Below are 17,867 nucleotides of genomic sequence, written 5' to 3'. Positions count from 1 at the left end.
TAGAGATTTGCAACACAAATCAGAAAATTGATCTCTCCATTGATATCCTTGCCAAATTCTCAGAAGAATGAGTATAAAGTTGGCTGCATTCTGAATCTGGGAAATTTCGACCTCCAAGGAATCTGGAAGTTTCCCTCAAGATTCTCAAAGATTCTCCTCTACTGAGAATCTACAAATTCGTTGCTCAAAAGGTGAATTCAACCTCACCATGGAATTCCCTACGAAAATCTGAGAAAAAATGACTCTAAATTTCGTTACATTCTGATAAAATGAATTTTTACCTCCTAAGGAATCTTTAAGATTCTCTGCAAAAATTATGTCTCGAAAAGTGTGCCATCATTTTCCTTCCTGGAACTACGTAATGGTTCCATCTTTGGCTTGGCTCCCAGTTCTGCTGCCTAGAACTTCGTTCTCAGCATCCGTTCTGCTTCCGTTCCCCGTTCCACCTCCGTTTGGCCCCCTGTGGAAATGAATACGAAGGTTTATATGGTGGCTGGGTGGCAGACTTTACAAAGTCGCCGCCCGTGGTGTAACGGTTTGGGCAGATGGTTAGAGGTGGGGAGGTCGGGGGAACAAATCCTGCCCCTGGCAAAATACACATGGCATTTCCTTTTATTGACATAAACGTTTGATTGTAAAATAGTTTGGGTTATGGTCACCGTTGGTGTGATGGGCACATTTAACGTTAGTTGGAACCGTTGATGTGATATTTGGGCTGGGCCGCCTGTGGAGCGGGTGGGCCACATGGCCGGGCGGGTTCGATTTCCGCCGGCCCATAAATAATGTATGCTATGTTAATAAGGGTGTTGGGGGTGGCTAGGAGGTCGGGGGATCAAATCCCGCCCCCGCCAAAATACACGCGGCATCTCCTTTTATTGACATAATCGTTTGATTTTAAAATAGTTTGGGTTATGGTGACCGTTGGTATGATAGGCCATTTAACGTTGGTTGGAACTGTTGATGTGATATTTGGATTAGGTCGCCCGTGGAGTCCGCTGGCCACGTGGCCGGGCGGGTTCGATTCCCGCCAGCCCATAAATAATGTATTTTATGTTAATATGGGTGTTGGGGGTGGCTGGGTTGGTGGTCCGGCCCCCATACGTTTATTGTTTTTGTTTTTCATATAACCGTAAGCCTTTTTTTTTAAATTCTCAAACCTAGAGGTTATTAAGGGAATTAAAGAAGCAACAATTTTGCCTGATGCCGGTGACCGGATTCCGACAGTCGCTGTCGGTGTAATTTGTAGGTCTATTAACCCTGCCACTTGACAAAGTCAACCCTGAACTTTGACTGGCTCTATCTCCCTCATACGAGCTCAGATTTGAGTGTCGTTCACACAGTTGGAATCAAGGCGATAAGCACTTTGATTTGGTGTTGGTTTGGGGAGCATTCTGACCACTTTGAATTTTGACGCTTTCTGAGTCCTCTTGGACTTTTGCCTATTTCTGGAGCCACCTGGATCACTAAAAAATTCCTTCTACACTCAATAAAGGGTTGACATGTAACATTTTAAATAATATATATATATATATATATATATATATTTTCTCCCATTTCATATAAAATCATTGGAAGTTAAACCATTAATAAAGGACATACTTACTTTTATTAATGGTGAGGATAGAATTGAAGTTTTACAAAATTCATTATCCACTTTAAATAAAATATTTTGACATCAATATTATATAGATATTATATAGAGAGAGAGTTGACAGTTACATTAAAAAATAAATTTCAGGTCAATTTTAAATGAATTATTTTAATATCTATTTTAAATAAAATATTCTTATATCAACTTGTTCTCCCTTTATAAGAAATAATTAAAGTAAAATGATATGTTTTTAAATGATAAATATGGAATTGACAGATTATAGTTTAAATAAAATATTTTAATGTTAATCATTCATATATCTATATATATATATATATATATATATATATATATATATATATATATAGTCTAATTTATAGATGAAATGGTCATTTTCACAACATTTTTCCTCGTTAATTTTAATCAAAATCCAATAGAAATTTTCAAAACTTGAGTTTACATTGTTAGATTGCATAATTAGAGTGTCGTGGAAGTTTTTTAGGGTGTTGAATCCATTTATAAATTCAAAAAAGTATTTTAAACAACAACAAAAACTTGAAAATTGAAAGTTTAAAGAAAATGAAATCAACTAAATATATTATTTTTTCACTTAAATTCCATTGTCGGAACCCTTTTAATTGACTTCTTAGTATTATTACTTTTAGGTTTTGATAATATAGATTTCTTAAATGAGTTCGATGTGTTATTATCTACCTATCATAGTTCGTTGCATCTCATTTGGACACTTGGTTTGTAAATTCTATCTAATTGTCGATTGGAAGTTCTCATCTTCCTTGGCCTTATAGATTGTACATTATCCTCTTATTTTATTAATTTATTTTCTATTTTGTAGATGGTCATTTGTATTTGTATATAATATTTTTATGTTGTACAATATGTATTACTTATATCTATGCCCTAGCCTTTAATCATATTACAAAGTGGTCATGGCCAAAGGTTTGGGCCCAATCTAATAGATCATAACAAACAAACCATCCAAGCGCACTTATATATCGAAAATATTATATCGGGGATTTGGTTATCGTGCATGCTTTCAAAACTTTGATATCACTATAATCCATAACCTTCGATATTCCCCAAGTCTTTGCCATGTTTAACCTCCATTTCCACTATTCCTCTTGCATCGGAAGTGCCCCATTGCAACTTTTGCAATTTAGTCACTTCAATCCTAGACCTGATTTGATAATCAACTGCACTCTATAAATAATCACGCCCCGCTGAATCAAAACTCTTCAAAGGCATGCCACTCTAAACCTCTGATATGCAATATCGCAAAACCTCCATTTTCTGATATAGTATCACCTCCAATCTCCGATTTGCTCTAATCTCCCATGTCCAATATTGCAAAAAAACTATGATTTGCTCAAAGCTCCAATACACAGACCCGATTTAATTTAAATTTTGATTAATTGAAATATCGCGTTCGATCTCATATCAGCGCTTGTATTCGTGTCACAACTTAAAATTGTTGATTTGGTGACGGACCCAATATCATTATTAAAACGAAGCCGTCATGATATCGCATCCGCCCATATCGCAACTTTCATATAGTGTCACTTCTGATAATCACCAATCGTCGATATCATATGCGGATGCGATTATTTTTTTTATAATGTTTTGATGTGATTTCACATCCTTTGTGTTGAAAATTTGCAATATCGCAAATTTGTGAAGTGTGTCATGTTAAAACCCCCAATGCCAAAACCTTTGATACTTATCTATACTTGCCACTTGTCACACTATGGTTTGATCGTTGTTGTTATAAAGTATGTAGGGATATTGTCTAATGTTCTGGGGTTGTTGTTACGGTTTTCTCTAAGATTTGTTAAGCTTTGTGTGAATTGTAATACAACGCTCACTGCTCTGTTTTGTTCAGATAACAAGAATAATCCAAGGGATTGATTCTGGAAGATCTTGTACTTCCGATAAACTACAACGACTTTAAAATTTTTGGACTTTGGTTATATTATACGTTTACTATTATAAAAGGGAAATGTTATATGTATTAGAGTTTTGGTATTGCAAAATTCTTTGATCAATAAACTACAACCACTTTATGAAAAAACACATTTATTTTATAACCTAAAAGTCACTATTCGGACCTAGTGAATATCCCAAGTATTTCATCTTGTCTCATTTTAAAAGCTCCAATATCCATAGGTCTGATATCACTCCTCCTCTGTCACTTGTCACTTCCTAATAAACTCTATTTTACTCAAACATGGATGAACTCAGGGTCCACATGTCCTATCAGCGTTGCTTTGCGCCTCTTGGTGCAAATGCTAATATATATATATATATATATATATATATATATATATATATATATATATATATATATATATATATTGATATTGTGTGAGCCTAATAATGGTTAAGAGTATGTGTTTTGTTTAGATAATCTTCGGCAAAATCACATAATCAATCATTTGTCGACGCGTTTCGAACCAACCAGTGTGGTTCATCGTCAGGACAAGTTGAAGAACTGATCAGGTTTAGCTTGATTAAATAGGGTGTGCAGAGACTCCAACGGCTATATTGCAACGGCTAATTTTGACTTGATGATCTTAGTCAAACCCTTAGTTTTATTATTATTATTCGTTAATTGAATAATACAATAATTCTTATTAATTAAATATAATGGTCATTATATCTTCATTTTCGTTAAGCAATCAATATTTATTATTATTCCCAAATTTATTTAAATATAAATAAATAGTATTAAATTATTATTATTGTTAGAAATTAGTTACAAAAGGTAACTTGTGTATTTATTTATTAATAATTGTTTAAATCTAGGACCAAAGGTAATATAATGGTCATTATGGTACAATCAATAAATCATATCATCAACTAACCGATATTTACTTATTATTATTCCCAAATTATATTTAAATATAAATACATAGTATTAAACTATTATTATTCATAGAGTTTTGTTACACTAAGTAACTTGAGTATGTGTTTTTTACATAAGTTCAAAAAACGAGTAGAGTATGTGTCCTTTAGTGGACTTATCAATCATATTAGTAAAAACATGCTCTACTTAGTCCCATAATTATTTAGTTGAAAAAAGAAACATAATCCCATAATCATTCCCTTGAAAGGAAAAAATATATTTGAAATATAAAATATAAAGGAGAAAAAAAAAACCTATAAAAATACTTCTATTACATCATACTATTTTATTTCACATCATTAATTTATTAATAAATTAGTATTTTACATTATTAATTATTTTCAACTATTAAAAATATGTGGGAATTTAATTATTAATAGCATATATTCTTCTTTAAAAATTACTATCTTAATTTATTTATTTAACTCGTTAAAAGAAAACGATTCAAATGATTTATTTTAAATTATTTTAATTTCTTCATCGAAAGCCATAAAAGGAGATACCGTATTTTGATATCAAACGTCTAAGCGATTATGGGAGATCTAGTAGAAAGCGAATAGTAGAAACATATAAAATGGAATACACACGTAAACTGACGTCTTGAGACTTTCTTTCTTTCAAGGAAGGAAAAGAAAGCGTTTTTTTCTCCTCAAAAAAGATTATGGGAGATGTAGTTGTTCAGTATTCAGGGTCCTTGATGAATCAAACCAAGAACAAAATTCCCAATCATTTATTTTTACATCACAACTATTTACTTTTACAACATCATTATTATCATTTCAATTTCGAAAGAAAATCACAACCATTTACTTTTACAACATGATTAGTATCATTTCAATTTCGAAAGACAAAAGTCATTCTGGTTTATTCCAGTAAATTATAAGCCGACTAAAAAGCTGTGGTAATATCTCTGCCGGGGACACAACCACTCTTTACAGTTTTCTTCAAACCAGGAGCGTATCGGGGCACTGTTGAATTCAGCCCATTTACTGTCTTCTGGTCCACGTTTAACGATGTTGCCAGCACTCTCAGGGGAATATGAAATAGAGCTTCCGTGCCCGTCTGAAATCATATAAAACAATATAGGAACGCATAACGTTATAAAATCAATAACCATTCGAAATATTGCGGCACTGGGTTTCAAATTATTGAAGATATAATTGGTGGGATGAAAGGCATACCAAAATTCCGGGATTTTCACTGTTAAGTGCCGACAAATACTCAGCTTCCACCTTTCCAACGTTGAGTTCAAAATGGAGCACACCTCTGGGAAATACGGTAACATCCCCCGGGTAAAGAATATCAATGTGTGACGCACCTAGTTAATTAATTATTAATATATACAGATCATATATATACATATACACACAGAATAATCAGATCATATATATACATAATAATAAGTGAATAGACATCATGATAATAAGAGAATAGGGTGGGTTGGCAGTTGGATTACCAGTGGTGTCAACAAAGCCAACTTGAAGGGGTCCACCAGACAAAAGGGAGAGAACTTCTGAAGCTCTTGGATGGGTGTGAGGAAGGTTGCTTCCACACGGAACCATTTTAAACCTCACTACAGATAGCCCTTGTGTTCTGCAAAATCAATTTAACACCGTTAATTAATTTAATCAATGTACAGACCATACAAACAAAATATTTCTACAAGCAAATAATATGTGAATATATTACCGGACTGCAGGAAAGTTTTGAGGATTGGTTGCAGCTCGAATCCCGCCGGTATCGCTACTAACATCTCCATTCTTGAAAATGTTACGCAAAGTGAAGGTACTCAATCCCGTCACAAAATCTCTGACGGGATCTGGATCTGCAGAGTAAGCAGACCTAAGAAACGTAGCAACGAGTAACACAACTGAAATTAGGACTGCACTCGCCTTCATCTTCACTTGCAAGATATAAGCTGGAAACGATAACGATGTGCTCAGAAACGAAACGATGTATTATTATTCTAGTTGCTTGTTCAGATGTATACCGGCGTAATGTGTATCTATAGGCCTGAAACCTTGAAATTGTCCTGCTCAATATCTCAATGACACCATTGTTCATAATATCTGTAGATGCCAATGCCAGCAACTACTTTGATTAAAACACGAAATCACTCTCAATTATGCACATTAAACCAACTACTCGTTTAGAAATGGTGAATGAGGACGGAGTGGGTGCTTGGCACAATCCTGGACCAAGACTTGTCTCTGTAAACGTTTGCGTCATCCATCCGATAGTCGCTACGACATCAACGTCCCGAAAGCACGCTTCACTGCTTTGTTTTAGCCGTAGTCTAACCACACTGCGTTGCGTTTTTCCCTGTAAGTCATGAAAATTGGGGAGAAAATGAGAAAATTTGATAGTGTTTTTTGTTAATTTATTTTATAGTGGTTAAACTTTAAATTTTAAGTGTTTTAGAAGTTTTGATGGTACTTCACCTATTTCAACCATCAAAAATATCATTTAAACACCGTGTATAATAATATTTTTTTAATTTTTTTACCTTTAAACACCGTGTATAATAATATTTTTTAAATTTTTTTACCTACTTTTAACTCTCAAGGCAATTCATCCGCCTCCATAAACTACTTCTTTGTTTTATAGGAAATGACACTTCAGTGCTCGAAGATCCAATAGTCGCTTTTTATAAAGCCACGACATCGACGTGTCGAAAGCACGAGTAATGGCAATTTATACCTAACAGGACAAGTGCTGATGCGTGTGATGAAGATTTCACGAAATAAATTGTCATTAATTAGTACATAAATAAAATTAACCTTCAACCTATTGATTAGTTGATATTAAATGTTGGGTTGTTAGAAAAACCAATCGAATGTAATTGAGTCGGTGAAAGAAGGCAATCTAACATTAAATTTGTAATTTCATCAATACCGAATAGAAACATTTAACCAAGGATGACAAACACAATGGAGCTACGCTCTGGTATCTCTTTGCTCCAAGTCACAAAATTCTATCACCTTTCTTCGAGCGTTAATCAACAATAGAAATAGAAGGTGGAGTTGGGTTCTGGTCAAAGTAGACCTACCAGAGAGTTTATTTAAAGAGATTGATATGATATGTAATGTCTAAGTTTCCCTTTGGTTGCTTCACTTGCCATGATGTCAAATATTTATAGACCCGTGTTCATAGGTGGTTCTCATGACAAAATTTAGAAGAAAAAGGAGTGGGTTAATATTAAGAGTGGTTTTGTCACATAGGTTTCAAATGTGCTTTCCTTAGTTCCTAAAGCTACAAAGGATGCTTTCTCTTCAACTCCAATTGTTGATCAAGCAATAAATGCTTTAGATGCTAACGAGTTCTCCTTCCTCTTTCATTTTCCATTTATCAATGTTCTTTCTACTGTGGTTATGTATGTGGTTTATGTTCACCTGTTGTTCTCTTAATCTCGGTTGGACACTAGAGAGACACTTGTTTTAGCCTCTCTGAAGCCTATTTGTTCTCTTATGGATTCCTTAGATGCTTGAGGAAAGGAAGGAAGGGGGGGGGGGGGTGGCGGGGCTATCCCCTTGTCACTTTGGACAAGGTCTCTCTCCCACAAAATTATGATGTCCTTAGGTTCAAAGCCATGTTAAAATAAAATTGATCATTCAAAGGTGTTCTAGCCCTCGATTCTCTTCTACTTAACCTTGTGGGTTGAAATTCCCACTTGTTAAAAATGCAGCAATACATGATGCATGATACAAAGAAAGGGAAGCATGCAATGATATCTAGTGCCCTTGGAGCAGGAAAATCTCTCATTCATGTTCAACCATGATTTTTCTATAATTCAATGCTTGGGGGTTAAGGGGTGCCCATGAGAAACTAGCCCTGAAAAGGCTCATTTGAAACCATAATCTAAAAATTCGATAAGGCCCAATTGATTCTAGGTAATTGGCCTAAGGATTGGCATTTTGCTTCTTTAGGTGCAAATGGTTTTTCAAGTTGTTTGAGTACAAGCTATAGCCTAACTTTTACTACTATGTCATCCTTCTTAATTTTTTTGGTTATTTTTGTTTCATTGGTATTAAAAATATATGGTTTCAAGTTCGTCGTGTTCAATGTTTATGGGCCCTATGTTGAAGGGTTCCTTTTAAGGAATGTGTTCAATTCATTCAATAAACCCCATAGCCTTGGTGATTGTGTAAGGTCTATAGCAAAGTGGCCAAATATTTTGATGGGCCCCTGCAAGGCATTCCTTTTGTAAATGTAACCAAGACTTGTCTCCCACCTAAAACTTGTGTGGAACCCAGTGTTGATTATGGCATTGTTTGTACTTAGCATTGGATTTCTCACAATATCATGGACCTATTGACTGATGTGTTGAATTCATTCAATAAACTTGGTAGCATTTTTGGCTTCATATTGAATATGTGTAGATTTAGCCTGTGTAGTTGCAAAGGGAATTATGACATTGATGGGACCTAATTGTTGAAATCTCATGCCCACCTAAAAGGGGCTATGGCCAATTGAGATATGGCAAGCTCTATTGTAGTTGTCTTGAATATAAGAGAGACTCGCATTCCATGTGCATGGATGCTTGGAGTTGTACATGCACAAAATGTTCATGATCATCATGTTGACAACCTTTGTCTAGCCATCATGTTGGGGATGGAAGGCAATTGATTTGGTGAGTTGGGTTCCAACAATGACCAGAGGATCAATTAGGATGTTCTTAGGAACCTATTGTCATGATCTAATATGATGGTCTATGGGATCCCAAAATGTACTCATACCCATTTGAAGAAATTCTTGGCAGTGGCTTCTGTTGTGATACTCTTTTTGTAGGCAATCAAAAGCCCATCATGGAAAATCTATCAATGACCAGAAACACGTAATAATTACCATACTTGGTAGTAGGAAGGCCAATCATATATACAGTCAAGATGGAATAACTAGGCTGACTAGGAGTAGGAAGAGAGGTATACACGCCTTGCTCCTTAATGGTTGGTTTGGAAATGGTGCAGGGAGTGCAAGACCCGATATACTTGCCAACATCCTATCATAATTTCAGCCAATCAAAATAATTTTTTAGTACTACCACTATTTTCTCCACACCAAATTTCCTTCTACTTGACTGTAATGGGCCTTCCATATTAGTTTATCATGCTCAGTTGAAGGAACAAAAAGGTTTCCCAAGTAGCATAATAGTGCATCCTAGATGTGGAAGTCTAGAACTTGATTTCTTACCTTCAACATATGGTATGTGGTAGAGAATTACATGTCATTGTTGTATAGTTATGTCCAGCCAGAGGCCTCATTATCACAATAGTTGAGAGTTGTGATTAGTGCCACAATCGAGGCTCAACTGAGGCAATCTGTGACATGATTGGTGCTACCCTTCTTGTATTTGATTTTAAAATGAAATTATTATAGGTATATGGATCATTTTTTATGGTTTTCATTTTTTAACCTCCATTATGTCTACATAAATTGAAAATAATTGCGATCAGTGTGGATGATCATCTCCTCTTGTAGAATATATTATTTACATTCTCGACTGGCCTGCATGATAGAATACATCTCCTTATCTTAGGTGGGGTATCTTTGGTAAGTATCAGAGAGTGTTTCATTATGATAAGCCATTGGATGTCCTTGTTGAACGAGAACTACACTAATACCATAGTCATGAGTATTTGTCTTGGTCTCAAAGGGTTGTTGTAGGTATGGCAGGGTGAGGACTAGTGTGGAGCAAAGGTGGTGTTTTAGTTCATGGAACATCTTCTATTGTGATTCGGACCAAAAAAATAATTTCTTTTGCTCTTCCCTTGGTTACTTGAATTAAGGGACAAGCTATATAAGAGAACCCTAGTACGAACCTCTAGTAGATGTTAGCAAGGCCCAAGAAGTTGTGAAGCTTTGTTACAGTCATTGGGGTTGGCCAATCCTGAATGACTTGGATATTCGCTAGATCCACATGCACTCCTTACTCATCAATAATGTATCCCAGGTATTGGACCTTATCCATGTTCAAAGAAAATTTTTCCAAGTTAGCACATAGCTTGTGCTACTGCAGAGTGTGGACGACTTGTTGATATGTTGCAAGTATTCTTCCAAACTCTTGTTGAAGATGGGGATATATACCATCCATATATAAAACCATGAATAGTTTGGTAAAAGGTTATAAGATATCACCCATCATCCTCATGAAATGTTTTGGGGAATTTGTAAGACAAACATGCATGACCAACCATTCAAAAAGAACATACTTGTACTTGAAATTAGTCTTTGACACATTAGTTGGTTATGTTGGGACTTGGTGATAGCGAGGCTTCAAATTAATCTTATTGAAATACTTGGCCCCATTGAGTTATTCTCGAAGGTCATCAATCCAGGGACTTAGCTAGTGATTCCTAACTGTAATTTTGTTCAGGGCCTGATAACTAATGAAGAGTCACGAGGTCCCATATTTCTTTTGCATAAGTACAATTGGGATTCCACAAGGTGAAGAAATTGGTTGCATGTTCCCTTTTTCAAGTAGCTCTTGAATCTATCACTTTATGATCCAGGTGGATCTTCAAAAAGTACCAATGGCATGGTAAAAGGCTCAAAACTAAGAGTGGAAAAATTTGGATAAAATTAGCATGAGATCAAAGTGTTCATCATCTTCATTCTAACAATGTGAATGACACTCAAATTCGAGTTCATATGAGGAATTCAGAGTAATTCAAAGTTGGTGTTTGACTTTTCTAGGTGGCAGTAGGAGATGATGTGGTAGACACATTCAGCAAATGGGGAAGTGCCAAGTGGTAGGCTTCAATTGGTCCCACATATTGCAGATTGCAGAAGAAAGAGGTTGCGGCTTAAGGAAAATCGACCATTGTTGCGATGTGATCAAATCACAATCGCATTTCGCAAGGATTAAAAAATCGGCCCCCTGAACTAGTCCTCGTTGTGGTGCGATATATCGCAATTGCAGAATTATGTTGCAATTTGCGGTATCACAATCTCATTTTGCAAGGGTTAATTAATAAGCCCTCGGAGCAAGCCAAGTTATGATGCAATCGCAATCGCATAATCAGGTTGCGATTTACGATATCGCAATCACATTTCGTAAGGGGAAGCAGTCACATGTTGAACCAAACTTGGGTTTTGGCCGATTACGATTTGTAATATGGGTTCCCGGATCCGACATATTACATATTGTGGTTAATAATTCGTTGGGTCCGTGGTTATCACAGGGTGCTTGATGTATGGGCTTTGGGTTGTCCACCGATTGGAAACGCCGATGGGGAACCACCAATAGTGAAAGCCACCAGTTTAAAAATGTGCGGTTAAGAGTTTTTCCATGTTTATAAGGTCTATTGCCACATATCATGTGGGACCCGAGATTCTCATATTAAGAAACAAACCCACCTGCTAAACTTGGTATATTGTTTAGAACTACCCGAGAGTTTAAGGGTTTACCACCAACATATACAAAGGACTATCTGTGTCAGAGAAAGGCAGAGAGGACTGGAAGATTAGTTCAGAAGCCATTGTGCACAGCAGACCTTGACCTGGCAGTAGGTTGGGACATCGCCTTGAGAAACAGGGAGGTTCCGAGAAGGTGCAAAAGGCTCGATTATCCGAATTGGGTGTTTGGATAGGCGTTTTTGCACAATTTTTCGCCAGGATTTCATTGGTACTGCCTGTTTCTGAAGCTGGGATCTCCATTCTTCACCCATATTCCAGATTTGAGGTATAAGTATTGTAAAGAATGTTGCTTTTACTTTTATCTCTTTTAATGCCACTTAATGAAAGAAGGCCTCCCCACTATTGAGCAGGGCCCAGAGATGTAGTCCAAATTGGACAAAATCCGTAATCAAATATTTGTGTCATGGTTTCTTGCTTATCATGTTATTTCCGCATTTTTTTATGTTCTTTTAAGTTCCATGGTTTTATAAGCTTTGCTTCATGTAATTCTGATGCATCTATAAGCAAAAGATATTGGATCAAGTTTGGTATCAGAGCAGGTCTTTGTTGATGCGAATTACATGAGTATATTATAACTCGGAACAAGTTGTGAAAAGGAGAAGGAATGATTAAGTCATTTTATCCTAAAGTAGGACGTACACAACGAAGAAGAAACATGGAAAATCAAGAATATCGTTGGGAAGAGGAACATAATTTCCGCAAGGTATTCTACAATATGGCAGAGAAAGTGGATAAGCTATTTTCAGAGTATGGGAAGGAACTTGGGCATGAGAAGGAAGGTGTCGATGATAATAGATCAGAAAACATGAATGTGGTGGAGAAGAGCCTCCTCCCTCTCCTTCTTCAAGTGATAGTTCTCATCACTCTAATCAAGATTCCAAACATACATCTAAGAAACCATTCTTCAAGCTAGATGTAAAGTTTGACTTATCCATATACAATGGAGAGAGTAGTGCAGAAAAACATAATAATTGGATAAGGAAAATAGAGGTTTACTATCGGATCCAACAGAACGAAGAAGATGAGGGAAAGGTCTAGTTAGCATCTCTTCGACTGAGTGGCACTGCTCTCGTTTGGTGGGAGAGCAAGTTGCGGAAGGGAAGCAAAATGTTGAGTAACCTTCTTTCCTCTTCGTCTAGTTTTATTTCTTCATTTAAAGACCAATTTTACCCTTTAGGTTATAAACAAAATGCACTAATGGAATGGAAATATCTAAGGCAAGGTAAAGGCCAAAATGTGCAAAGCTTCGCTGAAGAATTTCGGAAACAAGCATTGAATTTGGGCATCTCATTAGGTTCACCCGAGACTGTAACTAAGTATGTTGGTGCGCTACATAGTTACATAAGACACTCAGTGTTATTGTTCGAGATTACTACGATTGACGCAGACAGTGTAAAGGTGATTCATCTTGAAAGCCGAGGCAAGAATGACAGAGATGATCAAGCCAAGAAAACACCATTCAACCCTTAGCATGGCAAATTCTAGAAGAAAAGAAATGGGAAGGATAAGAAGATCGTCACAACAAAGAAAGGGGACAGAGCAACACCATCTTGCATGCATTGCAAGAGAGAAGGTCATGATGAGGACCACTATTGGAACCTACATCCAGAGATTAGACCAAAGAGATTTAGTGAAAAGGGCAAGCAGAAGACAGTGGCAACAGTGCAACAGGACCTTGGATCAGATTACGGTGATGAGACATTGATCACAACGGTGGGCACAAGAGTTTCTCCTTCTGTTAATAATATTTCTGATTCAATTTCAAGTACTATTTATTTGAATGAGCCTGTAAGTAATGAGCGAAAGAGAATTGAACTATTCCACATTAGAGTTATTATAAAACACACAAAGTTGGAAAATTTGTTCAATTCAGGCTCCCAAGCAAATTTAATCTCAGAGTCCTTAGTGAAAAAGTTGGGCTTTAAAACTAAGTCTCATCCGAGTCCATACCCACTTGGTTGGGTAAACGATAAAGAAAAATTACAAGTAACCAAGCAGTGTAGGGCCAGATTTGTTATTGCTTCTAAATTAGTTGATGAGGTAGAGCTAGATGTTGTGCCTTTGGATATCTGTGGAATTATCTTGGGAAGTTCGTATCTATATGATAGAAAGGTAGTTTCCTTTTGGCACAAAAATAAATACCACCTCACAAAGGACGGGGTGGAATATATAGTCAGACCTCATCATACGAAAGTTAGTGCTAGCCTTGTCAGTGCAGAACAGATTAAACGATTGGATAATTCCAATAAAGGGTGCATGCTCATGGTAGTGAGAGCGAACGAGGTTGATACCACTAATGCTTTCAAAGGTTGTGATCCTAACCATAAGAAAGAATTGTTTGAAATTATTTTTGACTATGATGGATTGTTTCAGGAATCGAGAGGATTTCCCCCAAAACGAGAAATGCAACATGAAATCCATTTACAATAGGATGCTCCTTTACCGAATATTTGCATGTACAGGATGGCTTCTATAGACATGGAGGAGATCAAGAAATAGGTGCAAGAGTTGCTAAATCAAGGGGTTATCAAATTGAGTTCTTCTCCATGCGACTCACCGATCGTGTTGGTGCCAAAGAAAGACGGAACATGGAGAATGTGCGTAGAATACAGGGTGCTAAACAGAATTACGGTGAAGAATCAATAACCTCTCCCTCACATTGATGAATTATTAGACTAGTTGAAAAATGTTGTCTATTTTACAAAATTTGATTTACGTAGTTGATATCACTAGGCTAGGGTTGCAGAACAAGAAATTTGGAAGATTGCATTCAAATAAAAACAGGGGTTGTTCGAATGGATGGTGATGCCATTCAGACCATGAAATACTTTAGCCACATTTATGAGGGTAATGAATGATATGTTTAGTCCTTTTCTTGATTATTTTTTTCTTGTATATCTGGATCATATTCTTGTGTATAGTAGGACATGGTATGAACATGTATGTCATGTGAAGAAAGTGCTTGATGTTCTGAAAAAAGAAAAACTATATGTAAAGTTGTCAAAGTGTGAGTTTGGGAAGACCTCTCTAGTTTATTTAGGTCACATAGTTCGTATTGGGAAATTGAAAATAGATCCCTCTAAAGTAGATGTGATTATGAAGTGGCCTGAGCCCACAATTGTTACAGAGATCTGAAGTTTTTTGGGTGCGGTACAGTATTGTAGGAAATCCATTATGAACTTATCTATTATCACAACCCCCTTAGACACATTGACAAGTGTGAAGCAGGCATTTTAGCAGGGAGGAAAGCAGCATAAATCCTTAGACACGTTGAAAGAGAAGATCAACACAACACCCGTGCTAGCCTTACCAGACTTTCAACAGCCTTTTGAGATTGAAACATATGTTAGCGGATATGCCATGAGCGCTGTATTGATGCAGCAAAGGAAGCTTGTATGTTACTATTCAGAGAATTTCTCCCAGGCTGTTGTGAATTATCCCACGTATGACAGGGAGTTGTATGCCTTGGTTCTGAGTGTAAAGAAGTTGAAATACTATCTGATCGGCAAGGAGACCATCATCCATATGGATCATCAGCCCTTGCAGTACCTTCAGTCACAGACCAAGCTTCAACACGGTCGTCATTTCAAATGGATGGGATTCCTCCAATAGTTTCATTTGGTAATAAAATACAAGAAGGCCGCCAGCAACAAAGTAGTAGATATGCTTTCTCACCCTCCTATTTTTGCATCTGTAGTTTTGCAAAATGTTTCTTTATCATTAGAAAGTTACGTTGAACAATATGCTGACGATAATGATTTTAAAGAGATTTATTCAAAACTGACTCATGGATCGCAGATGGACAATTATTATTTGCAAGGAAAGCTATTGTATCACCTTAGAAAATAGTGCATACCCATTGATGAAAGGGTACATGTATTCTGAGAGGCTCATACCTCTCTTGTGCCTGGTCATTTTGGGGTTGAAAATTTTTATGTCATTTATAGAGGTTTTGTTTTTGGCCTCATATGAAAAACATTGTGACTCGCTTTGTAAAGGGTTATGTGTTATGTTATGTTTCAAAGCCCTCTAATAGAAAACTTGGGCTCTACACACCACTCCCTATTCCGAGTCGACCATGGGAAAGTGTGTACATGGACTTTGTAGGTGGTTTGCCTATGTCTAGGAAAGTTCATGATTATTTGTATGTCGTCGTGGATCATTTTAGTAAAATGTGTAATTTAATGCCTTGTAAAAAGAAGGTCACTACTGAGTAGACTACTTATCTTTTCTTTTAGCATGTTTGGGTCCATTTTGGGTCACCCACATCTATTATGTTAGATCGAGACTCTCACTTTCTTTGAGAGTTTTGGACCAGTTTATGGAGAATGATGAACACTAAGCTGAAAAGAAGCACGAAATTTCATCCACAAACTGATGGGAAGAAGGAAGTCATCAACCGCATTGTAGTACACTTGTTACGAGGATATTGTGGAAAACATCCCATGTTGTGGGATGAAAAACTTCCTTATGTGCAACATGCATACAATTGAGCAACACATTCATCCATACAGATCTCACCATTTGAGACATGTTTTATATATATACCAAGGGATCCCTTAGACATGGTCTTTGGGAAAGATGAGGATGGAAATGGATGAGATGATAGGGACAAAGCATGGAAGTTTATTCAGTGGATAGAGGTGATTCATCAGACAGTATACGAACAATTGGAGAAGAGTCAGTATTGGTATAAAGCTCGACATGATAAGCATTGAGTTGACCATCAATTTCAATTTGGGAACAAGGTATGGCTCCACATCAGCAAGGATATAATTAAGGGAGAAGGTAAGAAATTGAGACCCATTCGATATGGTCCCTTCACCATATTGGCAAAGATTGGAGACAATGATTTTCGTCTTGACTTGCCCGCTTATATGCAAATGTACTTAGTGGTAAATGTTGAAAACTCGAAGCTTTATGAACCTCCATTGATTATGGATACTGAAGAGGTTGCACATATTTCTATAGTGGATGATTTTCCACCAGAATATCTAGATAAGTTTCTCGAAGATATCATACTCGACAGGAAAACCAGAACTTCAAGATGAGGAGATGTGGAGTACATTCGTGTTGGCTTCAAAGGAATTCATTTGAGTAATTCTTGATGGATGGAGAAAGAGAAAGTGAGGGAGAAATTTCCTCACTTTCCAATTGACTAAAAAGGCTTTTGGCAGTCCAAAATCCCTTAGTGGGGAGGATTGATCTAGGTGGATCTTCAGAAAGTACTAGTGGCATGGTAAAAGGCTCAAATATCAGAGTGACAAAATTTGGATAAACTTAGCATGAGATTGAAATTTTCTTTGTCTCGATTCCAACGGTGTGAACGACACTCAAATCTGATTTCATATGAAGAAGTTAGAGCAAGTCAAAGTTTGTGTTTGACTTGTCGAGGTGGCAAGAGGAGATGACGTGGCTGGCACTCTCAGCAAATAGGGGAGTGCCAAGTGGTAGCCTTCCATTGGTCCCGCATATTGTAGACCACAGAAGAAAGAGGCTACGACTTAAGGAAAATCAGCCATTGTTGCAATGCGATCAAATCGTAATCGCATTCTGTAAGGGTTAGAGAACCGGTCCCCGAAACTAGTCCTGGTTGTGGTGCGATATATCGCAATCGCAGAATTATGTTATGATTTGCGATATCGCAATTGCATTTTACAAGGGCTAAAGAATCAGCCCCCAAGGAAAGCTAAGTTGTGATGCGATCACAATCGCATTTCACAAGGGGAAGCAGTGACATGTTGAACCAAACTTGGGTTTCTGCTGATTGTGATTTGCGATATGGGCTCCCAGATCCAACATATTATATATGGTGGTTAATAGTTAGTCAGGTCCATGGTTATCATAGGGTGCTTGATGTATGGGCTTTTGTTTTTCTGCCGATTGGAAACGCTGATGGTGAACAACCGATAGTGAAAGACGTCGGTTTAAAAATGTGCG

General features: G+C 36.8%; 1 protein-coding gene across 1 annotated transcript; it reads right to left on the bottom strand.

The window, feature by feature from the left end:
• Positions 1-5,399: 5,399 nt before the first annotated feature.
• Positions 5,400-6,455, bottom strand: LOC149164679 (putative germin-like protein subfamily 1 member 9). Its single transcript, XM_089430959.1, has 4 exons — positions 6,201-6,455; positions 5,968-6,104; positions 5,693-5,829; positions 5,400-5,573 (listed from the first exon to the last, which is right to left on the bottom strand). The coding sequence occupies exons 1-4, from the start codon at positions 6,407-6,409 to the stop codon at positions 5,400-5,402; spliced, it is 657 nt and encodes a 218-aa protein (XP_089287085.1). The 5' UTR covers positions 6,410-6,455.
• Positions 6,456-17,867: the final 11,412 nt, after the last annotated feature.

The sequence above is a fragment of the Pinus tabuliformis genome, chromosome 5_1, assembly GCF_031772625.1.
Source record: "Pinus tabuliformis cultivar Carrire ecotype Pingquan chromosome 5_1, CPIR1, whole genome shotgun sequence".
In the NCBI taxonomy this organism is placed as follows: domain Eukaryota; kingdom Viridiplantae; phylum Streptophyta; class Pinopsida; order Pinales; family Pinaceae; genus Pinus; species Pinus tabuliformis.
Note: the sequence above shows the minus strand (reverse complement) of the source record. Positions and strands in the feature narration are given on the sequence as shown.

Coding starts and splice junctions, on each gene's coding strand:
- LOC149164679 (XM_089430959.1), bottom strand. CDS start 6,409: ATGAAGGCGAGTGCAGTCCTAATTTCAGTTGTGTTACTCGTTGCTACG. Junction 5,830..5,967: donor TGGCTTTGTTGACACCACTG/GTAATCCAACTG, acceptor TTAATTAACTAG/GTGCGTCACACATTGATATT. Junction 5,574..5,692: donor GTGAAAATCCCGGAATTTTG/GTATGCCTTTCA, acceptor ATATGATTTCAG/ACGGGCACGGAAGCTCTATT.